This window comes from Phalacrocorax aristotelis, chromosome 5 (assembly GCF_949628215.1).
Source record: "Phalacrocorax aristotelis chromosome 5, bGulAri2.1, whole genome shotgun sequence".
NCBI lineage: Eukaryota > Metazoa > Chordata > Aves > Suliformes > Phalacrocoracidae > Phalacrocorax > Phalacrocorax aristotelis.
This window is the reverse complement of record NC_134280.1, coordinates 6,618,538-6,636,164: the sequence shown is the minus strand read 5'-3', so window position 1 is coordinate 6,636,164 and position 17,627 is coordinate 6,618,538. Positions and strand designations below refer to the sequence as shown.

The following is a 17,627-nucleotide window of genomic DNA, read 5'->3' as shown; positions in this document are numbered from 1 at the left end:
TTTAGTGAGGGTCTCAAGTTGCTGTGGTAGCAATGATTGCAAGTTAAACGTTATTGTCATACAAATTAAACACACATAAAAACAGATAATTATTGTTTTGTCTTTTTAAGAGAGTAGTCTTATGTGCTGGAGCGGTTTTGCTCTAGAAATACATTAGCATACTTAGGAAACGAAATAATACAAGAAATGATAATAGTGGAAAAAGACTCAAATTTAGCCTTTCCTTCTGTATCACTAAAGAATCTCTTTTCATATTCATTTTTCTGATTTTTCCATTCTGATTTCATAATAAGGACGTACTCCTAATTCACAATAAATTATATGGGGAAAGAGTCAGGTTCCAGAATCCATTCTTAAAGCTATAGAATTGCTTGAAAAAAGTATAACTTACAGTTACATGTACGGATGGCTAAGGATCTCTCTTTAGAGTTGGAAAACACCTTGGTTTATATTTGAATAATGCCCAGTCCAGAGGGATCCTGGTCTCTGGCTACTGTCCTTGGATATGATGGTACTATTATTATGGGAAAAGTGGTTTTCCCATGACATCTCACCTATCCCCATTGCAGCCTAGTGGCTACGAGAGTATAGAGGTGGCTGGAAAGGAAAATTACATCAAAGGGTTTATTCAAGTTCACCAGGGTTAGTGCTTAAGTTTTACTGACTTCGACACATCTCGTTGGCATTTCCGCGGGCCTGTTGTCGATCATGAAACGGTACCATGCTGGTGGCAAGGAGTGGTCACAAACCAGGTCCTGAATCGCCGTGCGCTGCAGCTCCAGCGAGTCAAACCTGGTGCTGCGGTAGGGATTGCGGAGGACGCGGTGTCCCTCTGGGGAGCACTCGGGAGCTGGAAAGGGTGAAAAAGGACAATGATTAAATAAGTTAATTCAAGTTAATTCAATTGGATACTGCTAATAACCTCTTAAAGGGGGGGTAATCCTCTGATGTTCGGATTCAGTTTAGAATTGGGCTAATTTTCAAGGCAAACACTGGGAAAAGATCAAAATTGGAATTAAATACATAAAATTGGATGATTGGTAGCATAAAGATTTTAGTTATCTAGACTTTCATGGTATCTGAATCAGAACCAGAAACCTTAACCCTTTGACCCTGACCTCAGACTAGTTTTAGATTAACATCTGAATCTCTTCTCAGAAGTCAAGTAATGTTTGGAGGTTCCAAAGCCTTGTGATCTTTGAAAATATATGGTTTTTTAAAATTAGTTTACTATATGCATGAGCATTTTAATTACAATATAAATTGATGTTCAAGTATAATGTGCACTTCACATACTTTTAAATACATGTTTAGAATCATGACAGCAAGAAATGTCAAAAAGAGAAAAAGAAATGGTGAAAAACCAACACGCCCATGGGTTTTCAGAAATAAGCCTGAGTTAAGCTTGCAAATATTCATGCCACAGGTCAGACTCGCCTGAAGTACGTACCCATAAAACCAAATGCAGCAGAGCTACTGTGCATCCATCACAAAGTTTGAATCAAAACTGCTGCCCCTCAAAGTGTGTTTGTTTACGTGCCAGCCCTGTTTATTTTCATAGATCTCTTGATTTTTTTACAGAATATTCAGGAGTTTCTTTTCCCCTAACAAAAGGAAGTCTTGCAGTGATTCTTTTAGAAGTTGTTTATTTTCAGAAAGCCTGATCATGTAGAAAAAAGGGCCTTTCCTTGGTTCTCTTAGCTATTTCTCTATGAGGCAAAGTCCATTTTTGCCGTGTTAGCACTGCAGAGTGGGCCGACCGAGGTAGAGTTGCTCTGCTTTACGCATCGGCTACAGAAGGCTCAGCTAATTTCCTGCTGCAGTAATCTTTAATTGCTAATGATGATGTAAGAGGCAGAGAGCACATCGCACAACCTGGTTTCAGAGCCAGCCTGGCCGTTAGCAACACCACCTCTTTGCACTGTAAATAGAGCGCGTTTACATGACACCGCTGAGAGAGAATAAGACCCCTCCCCATAATATCATTTTTCAAATGTCACTTTTCAGGTTATAACTCTGCTTTAATATTATGCCAGCGGCACTCTGAAACACATTTATCATTTTTATTTTATTGACAAGATACTCAGAAGGTCAAAGTCAATCCATTTATGGTACTATTTTTAAAGATTATTTTTATTGTGCCAAAGGCAAGGCAATGGTATACAAGACAAATGGAGACAAAATGTAGCATAACAGAGCCTTTATTGCAATTTGCAGGGACTAAACTGTCAAAGTGATAGTGTAATTCCAACGCAAAATTCATCTGGTTTAATATAATTGCCTTTTTAAATAAAACAGGTGTGCCCTAAATGTTTCTTTTGTACAGGTAAGAGCCATTTTAGAGAGGAAACACTTGGAAATACTGCACCTCTAATTAAATCTGGGGACCGATTCCATCCCTCAGATGTTCTTTCCGGGGATCTGGGCCCAGCAGTGGGAACCGCATGGAGGCTGTCCTTTGCCAGTTCTCAGCCCAAGGGAATAAGTGACATTTCAGCAGACCAACAATTTTAAGCAAATGAAAAGTTTACACTATATTTAAAAACCATTAAAAAAATTGCAGACCCTTGCTGGCCCCTTCAATATTGCCCAGTGCTTCACGAGAGGTAATGGGAGGAGGACTTCTGCTCGTGGTGGTTTTTGCTTGCCCTAAGTTCCTTCTTTCTGAACAAAGGAGTCTAAAAGTAAGCGGCTCTTTGCACAGTATTGCCACAAGAGTCCTGCCAGAGCACTGTAATATAATTAATAGCATTCAGTTTCTCAATAATAATAATATCAAATACTCCATTTAAATGTAATTAATAACTTTCTGCTCAATACATATTAGTTATAATCCAAATTCACACAACATGTTGTGGTCTTCCAATGATTAACTACTCTGTCTAAACAATGCAAATATATCAGACACTGAGAAATGGCTAATTATTTTTCATCCTTCACATAGTTTTGTTTGCAGTAGTTTAGAAAATGCTGTTTTGCATATTAACATTAGAGGAGCTGAATGCTGCAGATGGGACTTGCCGAGGGCAGGGAGGGACCTGGAGGAGCACAAGGGGGAGGCATGCAAGGTCAGTAAGGAGAGGGGCAAATGGCATGTGTCCGCTCCCTAAAGAGCATACACGTGAAGCCCTGGCCCAAGCGGCCACCACCTCTAAAGGTGTATTTTATTCTGTATTAAATGTCAGAGTATGATTATATACCTGTGACTGGGTTCAGTTGTGTTTGCAGGCTGTCATCGAGGAGGCGGTAAGGCGAACTGATCTGCTGTCAGCTCCCCTGGAGCCAGGCTGACGGATTTTGTTCTCACCCTGATGCGGATCAGACTGAACCACACCGGAGCTGACGGCGGAGCAGGAGGGAGCACGAGCAAAAGATCGCCCGGGTTTTGTAGCAAGCCGTGAGCAAAACAATCCCTCAGTTATTGAGTTTCCCTTGTAAAATGGTGCTTATTATGGTCTTATGACAGGATCATTGTAAACTTTAACATGTAAATTGCAGGCCATGGTACAAGTTAATTACTACTGCCTTTCCCGCAGAAATAAATAAATAAAAGCATCTTTGTAATCAGACTCTATTACAAAAATATTATTTAAAAAAACCCCAGGAAGTTACAGTTAAGCCCTGTTGGTTTTTCACCAGACGGATGCCCGCCTGTACCTTATGGTGACTGCAGCTACACTCTAATCAGATGAAGCCTTCTGCTCCATTTTTAATTCATGACAAAGTCAGATGCAGATGTCAAGTTTGTGTACAGTGATGAAGTGCTCAATATCACAGTTGTCCCCCCTGTTGTGGGGAACAATAAAAGTCCACATCCATGTCTTGTACAGAGTTGCTGTTACTCTCTGGTTTGCCGGCTAGATTCCCTTTAAAAGGAAATATTTATTTCTTTATGTACCAGAAACTTACACATTTAATGTGATCACCCAGCTCTATTCCTATAACTGCATTAAAAGGGCTTATGAAAAAAATGCTTGCTTTTCAGGGAGCTGAGTGCTCATTGTCGTTGTGACCATTCAGATTTCCTTAAGGAAGAAATTAAGCCATGCAGTGAGATTTTGTTGCTCTCGGTCCAGAGTGGTGTTGGAATTAAATGTGGTGCTGTAGCTGGTGCTTTAGTCTCCTGCAAAGAGCTTCTTATGAACCACCATCACCCTCGATATAGGCAAGGAGCTGTTACTAAGACATAAGCATTTGTTCACTTCACTAGACTTAAAGCTTTTGTTTTTTTAAACCCAAAAATTTTGTGGCATCAACTTGCTGCAAAGAGACACTGAGTAGCTCCTTTTTGACACAAAAAGCAAACAAATAGCAATACCTGTTGCAGCTGCTCAGTGAAAGCAGCATTTGAATAACTCTGGTGGCACGATAAGGCAAGTCCTGTGGGGAAAATTTCTCTCTGTTGAAGCCATAAGGAAAATTGCTGTTAATGCCTGGAGGTCGAGATTCACCTGGTGTTAATGTGCAGGAAGTTCTTGTGTGCAAATGAAACGAAGGGAGGCCTGTGGGCTCACTGGAGAGCCTTGTGCAGAAGGCAGAAACACCCAGAAATACCCAGTGGAAAATGAGCAGAAAGTGAATATCTGAAACAGCATTTCATGCTGAAATACAGTTGTGGATTTGGGGTTTGGCTCTCAGCTAAAGGAAACACTGGTGTGACCACGGCTGGATGTGTGTGTCAGTAGACCCTGGGGGCAGGTGCCCAGAAGCCCGGTCCTGGTGGGTTGCTCAATATTGTACTGGGGAGGTCAGAGGTTCCACAGGGCTATAACAGGGCCCAGACAAACGAGAGTTTGGAAAGGTGTTTTTAGGGCATTGCTGTGGGATGCCCCCAGCACAGGCCCACATATTTAACACCTTAAACGTCCGCTGGCTGGAGCTTATTTCAGGCAGGTTGGGAACTGGGTGGTCTGCAAGCAGCCGAGCCACCAGTGCACTTCTTGGGTAGAGGATTTAGTGGGAGAGACGCTCCTGTGGGGACCGCCAGGCACCCACAAAGGGTCTGTCCATCCTGGCTGGTGCTCCTAGACACGGGGTGAAGCATCAGATGCTTCAGGCAGGGATGCCAGGAAAATTGGAGTGGCAGGCTGAAAACTTGAAAGGAAATAATTTGCTAAACATTTGGTTTATTTCTAAAGGCAGGTGAGCACGGGTGTCGCAGAGCTCTATCTGTCGCTCTTGCTCCCAGTAAAGATCAGTGGCTTATGTGGAGGAAGGTTTAAGAAGCTGTGAGATTCTGTTTGTTTGCTTTGACTAGCGGCTGCAAATCAAATAATATCAATAGGTGATGGCAGCTAGAAAACCCTGAAAGAAATATAGCCCACAAGCCTGAGATGCATGTTTGTTTTGGGCAAAGCAGTGCCAGCCACGCAATATATTTAAAGGGCATTCTAAAGCTCTGGGAAATAGTTGGCAGATCAGAAAATAATTTTTGTGTGGAGGGTGAATGAAAACCCAGTGACTGATCCAGGTAATACTAACCAACAGCACCATTTGGCAATGTGCTGTAATTGATCTGTGACCAGGAAAGAGATATTCCCAGGTGCAGATTCCTTTCTCACTGTCATCTCCCACATTGTGGGAGCCCAGCTGGAGGCTTCCCCCCAAACCACAGTGAGCCCTGGGGCTGGGGAAGCAGGGCTGCCCACTGGCTTTCACAGGGCTTGGCTTAAAGGCAGAGAGAGGGGATGGATAGGGAGCTTTTGAAGTATGACGCTTGAAAACATGCACACATAGGTATGTGTAAGTATGCATACACGTATATGAATATGTGTGTATATATATATTTATTTTTTGAATTATACATGGAAATACTTGTATTTTCACAATTTGTATGATTTACGGTAAATTTTTGAAATCCCTCCCTGGCAGATTTTCAGATTTCTGCTTTTTGTTTCTCACTCTAAAATCCACAGTGGAACAAAATGTTTTCCAGAGTGTTAGAATTTCTCTTTGCAGAAAAATTATGAAAGATTTTCATTTGGAAAAACCAGTCTGAATTGCCTAGGCTATTAAACCATAACTCCAAATTAGTTGCAGACAAAGGATGTGTTAGCTTTCTTCTCTTTCTGTTTTAGAGACAGAAGGAAACCTTTTCATTGCCAGCCGCTCCCATGCCAGGTGGCTGAATTTCACTCACATAGCAAAGCTCACGTGAAAGCTTCTGAAGCTTTCAGTGTGTCGGTGCCATCCACTTCCCCATATTTTCATTTACCGTACATTGAAAGAGACTTTGGGCAGAAAAGGAAGGCAGGTATAGAGAAAGGGAAATTCTATCCAAGCTCTTACTGGATGTGTTCACAAAAACAGTAGAAGACTTTGAATCTGACATTTTAAAATTTCTTTTGGTGCATGTAAGTTCCAGATGAACAGTAATCTATTAATAGATAAGGCATTTGTAGCTAAAAAACATCTGTCAGTTTATTGCAGATGAACGTTGCTGCCTTATTTAACTGATATTGCTAAGAATTTAATGCAATTAGTCTGCATGCTGATGACAAAAATTTTATTCCTAAAAATATTAAGAGGCAGAAACTTGTGAATGTGAATGTGATCACTACATAAAAATGCTTGAACCATGCGTGCTTCTATGGTAGGTAAAACATATTAATTTTATAAAAAAAACTTGATAGCTGTTAAATAAAGCTATTTTCAGATAATTGAGAAGCAGAAGAACCTTCTGCTGAACTGAAATGATAAGAAAGCACATTGTATAAACACCACACACTCATAATGTCCAGGTCTTGAACAAGTCATAATGCGTTCATAAGATGAAATTGGTTGAGATAAATGAACTATTGTGTAAAATGAATGTAATTATAGAGAATTTGACCTAGGAAGAGGCTGAGCACCCACTGAAAAGAATGAGACATCTTTCATACATATTATTTGTACTGAATAACAGACAGAATTAAGAAGGAGGAAAATCAGGCCAAGCAGGAACATGGTTTTCTAGGAGTCTGCAGCTTAACTCTTCCCTGTAGATTTTACACTGTTTTGAAAACACGCCATCTTCTTGTAACCCAGGGAACTCAGCATACAGTTAAAGACTTTTCAACTCTAGGGATCTGCCATGTTGGAAACAAAACGTAGCATGCAATACAGTCTCCTGCAGTGCCTGAGTGTGGTCCAAGCACCAAAGACAGAGGCAGCCATGTGGGAAGAGATCCCTTTCCTTCTTTCCTCAGTCCCACGGATGCTCTGTATGATACCCTTGATATTTTTTACTTACAGTATATGTAACTGAAACTCTTACTATGGATTTCTCCCACCAGGTGGGATTAGTGAGTTTACTGCCTAATTCTTAGGGAGCTCTTTTTTTCTATGGAAAGGTGATAGCACAAGGTCCTGAGAGAAAGTGCAGTTGAAAAAATCCTCCTACAATCTCAAGGTGTCGTCCATATGATGCATCTCAGTTTTGTTTGCCTGGGAACAAGGTCACTTATCATCCCAGACTTCTATGAAGTGAAGCAATATACTAACGGCAAACCAAGTGCCAACGTTCAGTTCCAGAGAAAACAATTATTTATTCATGTTAGTATCGCCTATCCTGGCTTGCATTTCTATTTTTAACTTGCAGTTTAGAAAGGAGGAATTTATTACATGAAGCTTCTCTTCTAGCCTGTGTTTCCCCTGAATGCTTTGCAGAATAGCGCACAACATACAGCTCGCACAGGAGGACACAGGTAGAGGCATTTTGCACAGGGCCAGAAGAGGTGTCAAGAGGGGCCAACAAAGTAGGTGACAACAAGGGTTCCCTGCAAGAAACGTGAGCAATGTCTGATGAACTTCTGGGCAGTTTAATGTGGAGTTTGGAGCACTGTCACAGGAGTTGGGCTGAAAAGAGCTTTCTTCAGTGCTCCAGAAATAGAGAGGATGAAGGAACCAAATGTTTATTTTCAGGGACAGCAACGCATGCATGGCCAACTAACCTGGATGAGCCAAGAAGTTTCCAGCAGAAATGTTGTCCTTTAAAATGTTCTGGTCTCCAGGACTTGCTATCTGGCATCTCTCATCAGTGTGAAAATTGCTCATGAATACGTGGTGGGCACAAAAGGGGGTGACACCTGATCACATGGATAAAAAACAATGGGCAGCTGGACAGGAGAGGCGAAGTCTGTAGCTCCCCTGCTTTGCGAAATATAGGCTCATCTATTGAATGTGCCAGTTGTTAGAAAAAGCAATGAAGCCAAGTTGTGTCAACTACTCTATTAAATTTTACCAAGTCTCATCCTCACTAATTCTGGCTCAGCTTCAGAGCCAGGAAGGCTGAGCATCTGAATATAGAAATCACTTACTATTGCTGTGTCAGAAGAGAATTAAAAACCTCATAAATTTCCTCAAGATATCTCTAAGTTAATGATGATGCCTTTAAGGACTTCTGAGCAATCAATAAAAAGAAAATTATAATTATTGTTATTGATTGGTCTATTTTGCTCTCATCCCTCAGAATGAAAAAGTGAAACAAAATGAAAATATTTTTTCTTACCTCCTAATCTCAGCTGAACACACACTTGCAGATGTAGCTTTCCTAAATAGCAGTAGCAAAAATGAACTCACATGTTTTGATTTTAGAACCCACTGGGCTCTATTCAGATGGAAATTTGATTTCCATGGTTTACCCCTCTGAGAGCTGGAACTGTTTCCATGCCTCAACTGTGACACAGGGTAATTACAATTTGCGAGCCACACATTTTTCCAGACTGCTCCCATGGCAAATAGAGAATTTTGGCCACATTTCCCCCCTCTTCTTCAGTTTTATTCTGTATATGGATGATATAACACTGGGGAAAGTGTCACCACTAACTTATTTTCAGAGCATCCAGGATGTAGCAGAGACTGGCGGAAAGATAAAGGGACTCCAACTGAAGGCAGCTTAGTGCTGCCAAATGCCAGTTTCGTGCATGTGTCCTGGGTGTGATTTAGTTCCTAACGTATGCAGAGTGACGAGGCAATTTTTCCTGGTATTGTTTTGCTATTATTCATCGCTATTATTCACTCCATTCACTGGCACAATAGTAGTTTCAGCAGCCGCACACTACTCACATGTTTATAACGGGCTTTTCTGTCAGGGTTTTGACATTTAGGAAGAATAGTTTGGTTTGCTCTTGCCTTTGGTGTAAGGCTTTACTTGTTACTGTTCTGCAGCAACGTACATGGACGCACTCCTCTTCCCAACTAAAGCACAAACCTGGAAGGATCTCACCACCTTCCTACCAAAATTCAGGTCTTTGACCTTGTCCCTTCATCCTCTCATAGGCTGCCCACTCTCAGAAACTTGGAAAGAGTTGACGCAAAACGGTCTCAGGCACATAGCAGCTCCCGCTGCAGATGCAAACACCCTTCTCATGCATTATAGCACTTTGGATGGATTTAAAAATATTAAAATAAAAGGTCATGAGCTAGAAATAGTCAGCAGCCTGCCTGGCCAGCGTGATAAGATAAAGCTGTGTACTCCCAACCGTGGAAGTGCGACATTAAGTCTAATAGATTTCCAGAAACCAAGTTTATCAGCAGTCCTCACTGTTTGTTTCTTCAGCATTCGAAAGATACAGTTTCTGTACATACAGTCATAATTATCTTCAAAATTAAAATGTGTTAGTGCCTTCCTCCTACAGAAACAGGATGGTCACAGTTCCAGCCAGCAGTTTCCCTCAGCCATGATGGCATTTCAGGGGAATATCATACCTCTGGTTGTGGAAAATGCTTCCCATTGTGTGTCGATCACTTGAATGAGATCCGTTGAAGCCTATTCATGTCATGAAAGACCAAGGCTTTCAGTTCCTATACATGAAAACCTCCAGATAAATGCATTTACTATTTTTATTCAGAAGAATTTAGTCCCCATTCACCGTTCTAACAGGTACTAATTTTCCTTTTTGTTTAGGGTCATCCCTGCTTTGGTTGCTCCACAGATCTCTGCTTATTTATCAGGAGTAGTAGATGCATTCATAAAAATAGCAGGGTTTCAGGAATCTATAAGGACTTCAGCTATAATCTGGTTTTTGATATAAAAGAAAAGCCAGTTCAGCTGGTATCATTTACAGCTGCTACCTGCGCAATCTTTTAGGATGTAATTACCGCAATAATAAAAAACATCTCCATAATTATATGTGTGTAAAGAAATATGCCTTTCTCTGGCCATCCAGCTAGAGCTGCAGGTACAGATACGCACGCTCACAGAAGACACAGGGGATTAAGGAAGCATAGGAATAAACACAACACAATTGTTGCCCCATATGGTGCATATTATAGGCAGATGTGTTTTGATCAGGATCAGCCATGCAGAAGGTAAACCGACCAATTTTTTCTTGTTTACACTGAACTACCTTTGATCACAGTGTATGTTTCTGTGTTTTAAAATTTATGCTCACTTAAAAGTGACTCCAAATGCGCTGGGGACATTTGTGTCCTCAGAAAGTCTTCTGAGCCAGAAAATGAGCTCTGTTGCTCGGTGGCTGGACAGGCTGTGTGTGGGCATTTCACACACAGGGATGGGTTGGGATGGGATGGGGATTTCCTCCACCACAGCTTATGTGGTGCCAGTGCTTTGTACAGGAGGTGCAGCACTGGCACTTTCTAGATTTTTGGAAAATAAATAAAAGAAAATCAGATTGCAGGATGGAGTGTCCTCGATGGGAACCACTCTCCTTCTTTCTTAGACACCGATAATGCAGAGTTTCACCATTCTTCTCACCAGACAAGATAAATCCTAGTAATTTTTTTTATTTTCTTGGAGCCATTTCCATGCTAGGCTTTCATTTCTACTCCTCCACCTCCTTCTTGCCTGATAACAGTGAGAGTAGGCTTTTAGCTTATAAAATAGAATGATACTTTTTATTGAAAAAGATGGTTTAAAAAACCAGCATTCCTGAAGGAGGAAATAGCCAGAACTTAATTCTTTTGCTAGGGAATAATACAACAAAAATTGTTGTATGTGTAGCATCATCCATAGGTAAAACAAAGCGATTATAGGCAGACATACTCTATTTCAGGTCTTCTTCCATCTTTCTGTTATCAAAAACAGACTAAATTTTGCATTCTTACTTGGTAATTGGCTAATAACTGTAATTTTCATCTTAAGAAGATAGGCTAGAAACCACTGTTCAGAAAAGCCCTACAACATAACAATTGATCAATTCTTCATTACACTTGATGCATTCAGTTTACCACAGTCATTTCATTTGCAATTTGAGCTAAAAAAACAAACAGCAAAAGTCTACTCAAGCAATTTCAGATTGGTAAGCCATAACACAAATTAGTACACAAAGAAACAGCAGGCAATCAATTTATCATTTGCTACTATATTCTTTAGCAATTTGCAGTCATTGTTGAGTTGCTTTTGAAACTTGTAAAATTTGATTATGTGAAGCCTAGTGAATGTCAGGCTTTGGTCATTTCTGTGTTGTGTTTTATGAGATGTTCAGAGAACAAAAACTTTGTATGGGTAGATCTGTCTGGCATCTGCTAATATCCTGCACAAGCACGCGTAGCTAAAACAGCATGGAAGCCCTGGCAGCTCTACTTCTGTTGTTTTCTAGTGTTAACCCAGTTCAGAGAAGGTTTAGCTCCCGCTAAAGCAGGTATATACCACTTCAAAAGACACACTGTGGACCTACATCTCCAAACAAGTGCATGAGCCAGTGGTGGTCCCGTGTGCAAGGCTGACTGTTGTGTCTCCTACGGTATCCACCATGTGGGTGGAATATTACAGAAATGTAATGATGTTTTTAACCTCGCAGCTTGAATATCATGCCTGTCAGCCCATTAATAATACAGAGTTTCCCTGTGATAGACAGAGAAGCGGTGGTGCCACATGCAGCTGTGCAGACCTTACACCTGTTCACATTTATTCATAGGTGACTTCAAGAAGGCTTTCTATTTTTTATCCTCCACAATATTCATCCTTCTCCATTAGGAAATGAGGATCCCATTAACCTTTTTCAGCCTTCATGTCAAATAGAATTGTATAAATGTTGTTTGCAAGCAGTGGATTTGCTCAGGGAGGCACTGGATGTGCTCAGAGAACAATCTACAGAATAGACCGGGCAGAAGAGCAATGAAAGGCAAACAGTGAGGTGTGGGGATGGGGAGTGACTTGGGGACATCTTCTGCTGTGTTTGGGCTCCACAGGCAGATTTGGAGCTGGCTGGTTTTCCCTGACTTGAAACTGGGTCTGCCATGGGCTGGGGCAATGGCCTGAGCACTTGGGTATTCCATGGCAGGTCCCCCTCTCACGGAAACTGCCCTTTTTTCTGTAGTTCTGTTAACTATATATTGTTAACTATAAATAAGAACATGCCAGCTTTGCCAGCTTCCAATGCTGTTTCCTTTCCTTTTATTTTTCTTTACACCAATGCATATTTAATTATGTTTATAAAATGCGTAATGTAATCAAGAAAGTCTACAGGTTGGATACCAAAATATTCTGCTGTCTTGTGATAGCCCTGCGGAGGAGAAACCAGGGAGCAGAATATTAAAAGCAGATTCTTTGCCCCAACCTCTCCTTATTGGCTATAATGAGATGGAAAATGTCTCCTGTTTTTCTAGGCAAGAGAGTTTCTGACAGAAGCAGTTAGCTGTGGGAGAGGGTTTCACAGATGAGCCTTCTGAATTGGGTGAGATAGATGCAAACACGCTGAAGGACAAGGTTTACCTGCTGTCACTTGCTCTGGTCTCACTGGGGGAATTTAGGCATCTCCCTGCTCAGCCTCTGGGTTGTCATGGCTCCTGCTCTCCTGCCTTTCTGGTCCACATGCTGTGCAGCAAGGAAAATTGCTCCTTGTGGACTATCAAAGCTGAACTGCTTTGGATAAGTGCATTCACTTGTTTTAGAGGTGGGCCAGGCACTTTATTCTGCACTGCAGTATGAGTAAACAACTTTATTGGACTCTCACTCTCACCCCATATTATTTAAACAACCTTTACACTTAAAATCACATTTTTTTGTGAATAAAGTTCAGAGACAAAGAGTTGTCAAAAATAGCATCATCGGGCCTCTCAAAGAATTTCCCTACCTGCCTGATTCTTAATTAATTTTGTTTCTTTTGAAAAATTGATGCTGAATTACCTTGGTTTTGTTTTGGTTTTAGGTTACAGTTTGGGTTGAGTTTTTTGGAGTTTTTTGCATTGGTTAGACTAATTCTGCAGCTGATCATGTTTGGCATCTTTCGGTCTCAGCAGTCTCAAAATCAGCTTTTCATCAACAGAATTATGCAGCACAAGGATTATGGTGTCTCATTCAAAGCACATTGTAGACAGGTCTGTGTTTCTGTTTGACGAACACCAGAAGACCCAACAATCAGGCCTGCCCAGGTGAATCCCACTGGGACTGTAGGACTGAGATGCAGCTATTTTTCTCTTTTTCACTTCAGCCCCCACTGTTTACCCACCTGCCTCCAACTTACCCTTTTGGCAAGAGCTACAATTCTCTATTTTGCCCCACATATTACTTTCAAATGTGGTGTGAAAGAAAATTCAGGGTCCAAATTTACTGTGAAGATCTTTGCTAGCTGTTTTTTAGCCTCTCATTCCTTTTCTGTCATGCCACTGTAAAATTGTAGGCTAAGGTCAAGTTTCATTTCATACTTTCTATTATTTGTTAAAATAAGCATCTAGCGTAAAGGAAAGTACTGAAATCTAGGTTATTTCCTTACAGAACATGTAGATTCAGAAGCATGGCTCAATATTAATAACAACTGAATGGCTAAATCCCTGCAAACTGGGATAAAAGTTTGCTCCTAGGGATCCAGCAAACACACTTAAACCATTGAATTATCTTAATTCTAAAATAGCCTACCAGCAGTACCACGGGGCCAGGCTACACTTTGGGTTATTTTGCTGTGTCTGGATTTTTGAGGCTATTCCAGAGACAGACAAGCATAATGAAAAGCAGAGTTGGCCAAACATGTGAAGACTTGAGGTATAAAAGGATTAACAGATGCTAATGTTCTACATTTTTCTGCTGCAATAAGTACAGACAGCAGCCAGAGCAAAGCAGAAAGGAAAGGATTGCATGTAGGAGGGACAGAAAGACACAGCTATAATACCGTGCTGTAGTAAATTTGGAAAAAGGCAACTGTTGAACAGATGTTACCAGCACATGGAAAATTTAGTCATTAGATGATTTGCAATTCACCGGTCCAGTGAAGGAAAAGTGACTTATTTCAATCTAAAATGAAACCTTTCAGTTTTTCCAGCGAAATAGAATCTCTAATATTACAAAGAAAGACTGATAGTAATTGACAGTCAGACTAAACTCCTCTTCAACCTGAAATTAATATCTTGGAAACAGGAGGCATTGAGACATTTCACTTGCAAAGAGGTTGAAAGGAAATATTTCAACTTTTAGAAAAACATGCCTCTTTTTCTCTAGGCCAAATAGTTTCTCATGTTCAAAATGAAACTATGGTAGATCTTGCTGATGTACAGAAAAGTGCCACCGATGCTCTGTTCACTCGAAGCGCGCTCCTGAGGGCGCTCGTGTCACTGGGTTTGCTCCAAGGACCGCAGTCTCTTTGCTTTTGTTTTCTCTGTCTCAGCTGCCTTCATTCACATGAACTGCTCTGTATGATGACCCCTTATTTTTTATTCTTTTTATCCTGACTGTGGGACAGCCGAACCAAAACACAGGTCTCCTGCAAAACCTCCATCGCATTACAAGCTCCTATTGCTCTGGCATCACAAAAGCAATGCGTGCACCCAGTATAAATATATAGAAGAATGAAGTGTGTCTTGGTATGGCACATATCCCAACCCTGATTACCCAGTGTAAAGAGCACAGAGGCGTTTTGGCATGAGCGGTGCTGAAAAGAGGGTCAGCCTACTGCTTTTTATGATAATCCTTCTTATCTCTAAACTATTGCTACATCATCTGTATGGGAACATGAGGCGGGGAGACCACTTTGGTCTCTTGACGACAGATGTATTTCCCTGTCCTCTACCTCAAGCAAGGATGTCTAATGCTGATTTATCTCCCACACTGTAGTGATCAGCAACATAAATGACTGACTCCTCTAGCTACACATCCAAAACACTCTGGATTCACATCATTTGCAATATTTGTACATATTTCTTCAACAGCGAGACACAGTCTTAATCTTCATCTGTCCTGAGAGACAACTGTCCTTCTTAAACTTTACATCCTTTGAGGCTGAAATTCTTCTTAGTCATGAGGCAAATTTGTTCATGTTGCCAGCAAGTCTGATCTGCCATTAGGGTCTCAATTGCTGATGTGGATAATACAGTGTAGGTCTGACTTGAAGTGGCCATCTGAACCAGTTAATTTCCGTATTTCTTCAAACTAATTTCTTTATGTTTGTTACTTATTCATTATGACTCCTTGACTACAAAGAATACATCAAAGCTGAATACATCTCTTTAATCAGGGACCAAAACCATTATCACTCTGATCACAGAATTACAGCTTTCATATTTTCTTCTCAGACCTATTCTTGGAATGTGGCCCATCATTTAAAATCCTCTTCTAAGGTAGGAAAAATGACCTTTTCTCTTTCAAGGTAAACCTTTTCTTAGGATTGTCCATGGACTTCATGGGTATATGCCAAGAATGACATAGATTTTTATACAAAATGAATCTTATTTATAAAAATAATTTGGAGTAATTTTGCATAGCCAGAATCCTTTCAAAGATTTCTTACAGCAGTGGGTTATTTTGGCTGTGATTTCATGAGAAGTGGCAGACCATCTCTTTGCAAAATGCTCTGCAAATAGTCATTAAGCTAAGTCTCCTTTCCCAAGAGAACAGGATATAAAGAACTGAGATGTGAATATATTTGTGTGTGCATATGGTATATGTGGAGACACTGGAAGAGTCTGCTTTTCAGCTTTTTTATAAGATAGGCGTATATATGTATAATAGCTAAAATAAGAGTTGATTTTTTTTCTACCAGGCCAAGTAGGAGTTGGAGCTGTTAACAAACAACATTAAGATTAAAGAGAATAAACAAAACAATTAATCATTTTATCTGGCCCAAGTAAAATGAACAGCACAGCTAAATTAGCCCCTCTTACACTGACAGGGGAAAAAATCCCTGCCTATGATGCAAAATCTTGCTAGAAGGAGAAAGAGAGAAATACATGCCTGTCTCTGTTGTCTTGAGGTCTAGCCTGGGCCAAGAGCAAGGAACTATGAGACACTTGGGCAATACAATAGAAGGTCAAAGCAAATAGGGCAGGAAAGGATGGGGGAAGGTCATGTAATCCACCCACATTCAATAACATACACCATGGATTAGACACAATCCCATTTTCCATGCCTAGGATAACATTTGTGAACCTTAGAGATGTTACCGTTGCTTGGTCTGTGCTCTTAGAAGAGTATATCGGTTTGAAGCAAAACTTATCTTTCTGAGCAGCTCCCAGAAATTCCCTAAAAACGTTGCAAATTCTTTTGCTCAGGGCCTTGGGTGCTGCCCCAGGGGAATATCTGCAGGGTCCCTCTGAGGAGGTGGCTCTGAGCAGTCCCCTGTTGCTCTACAGCAAGTTAGGGCTTGCTCACACCCTTGTCTATTTAGGGCTTGGCATGGATTTTACATGCTTGTTTTACTCTCTGTCTGCTAACAACCTGCCCCTGAGTATTTGGAAGCAGTATAAAGTGAATGGACTGAGATACCATATGTTAATTCCAGTATGCTTTTTGGCTGATAAAAGTGAAAAGTATAAGCTCTTTGTGAGATTATTGCATAAAAACAAGTTAAGGCAATTGCATAGATAAACTGGAAAAGCAGTAGCTTTACCCATTAAGATTTTATCTAAATAATCCAAATGTTATGAAGGAGGAAAAATATAAGAAGGCTGAGTAGCAAGATCAAACTACCTAAAAATCTGTTCTCTGGTCATGCAGGGATTTTGAATGTTAAACTTTTTAGTATGCCTAAGAGATGCTTAGTATGTGGTGGTACATCAGAACCATTACTTACTCTCTTGTTTGGACGGATGTGTATATTTTGCTACTGCACATATTTCTCAGGCAAACAAATGTAAGTGGCAAGGAAAAAGATGTTGTTCCTTGATGCAGTTGTTCTCTTGACACTTCATACTGTGAAATACGCTCCAAATTTCTCAATAGAAAGAGATTGAAATTATGAAGAATAAGATTGACTGAAATAGATGGCAGTGTTTAAAAAATGTTAGCTAGTATTGATGTTTTGGAAAAAAAAAACTTCTCCCAGAATGCTGCCCCGAGGAGGTGATTGATATGGCTGCCACGGGGGCCTGTGTCACGACGGATAAGTCACTCCAGCCATGTCAGAGGTGATCATTACTTTTATGCTCCTCGTTTTCTGGGTGCCTGACTGACGACCCTGATATGCAGAAATATGAGGCACTTAAAGCTTAGCTGCTACTAAAATCTCAATGTCGGAGCTGGCTGCGAGCTTGCTGATGAAAAATTTTTCTGTTGGAAAATGTTGACTTGCCACAGCTGAGATTTTCATAGAAGTATGTTTTTCTATTGAAGCTATCATTACGTGATTTTTAGTACAGCATTGCTGGAGAAAAGAAAAGGGAGCAACCTTTGCATTTTGGAATAATCAAAGCACATGAGAAACCACAAAATGAGAGGCTTCGGCACTGCTTTAGTTCTGCCATACCAAAATGTCCCAAAT

At 40.6% G+C, this 17,627-nt stretch overlaps 1 protein-coding gene across 1 annotated transcript in view; it reads right to left on the bottom strand.

The window, feature by feature from the left end:
• The window catches only part of LOC142057218 (von Willebrand factor D and EGF domain-containing protein-like), a 196,826-nt gene that overhangs the window by 156,441 nt on the left and 22,758 nt on the right, over positions 1-17,627 (bottom strand). The window contains exon 2 of the mRNA XM_075092829.1: positions 666-850. Coding sequence (XP_074948930.1) covers positions 666-850 — 185 coding nt within the window. The remainder of the gene's footprint in view (positions 1-665; positions 851-17,627) is intronic.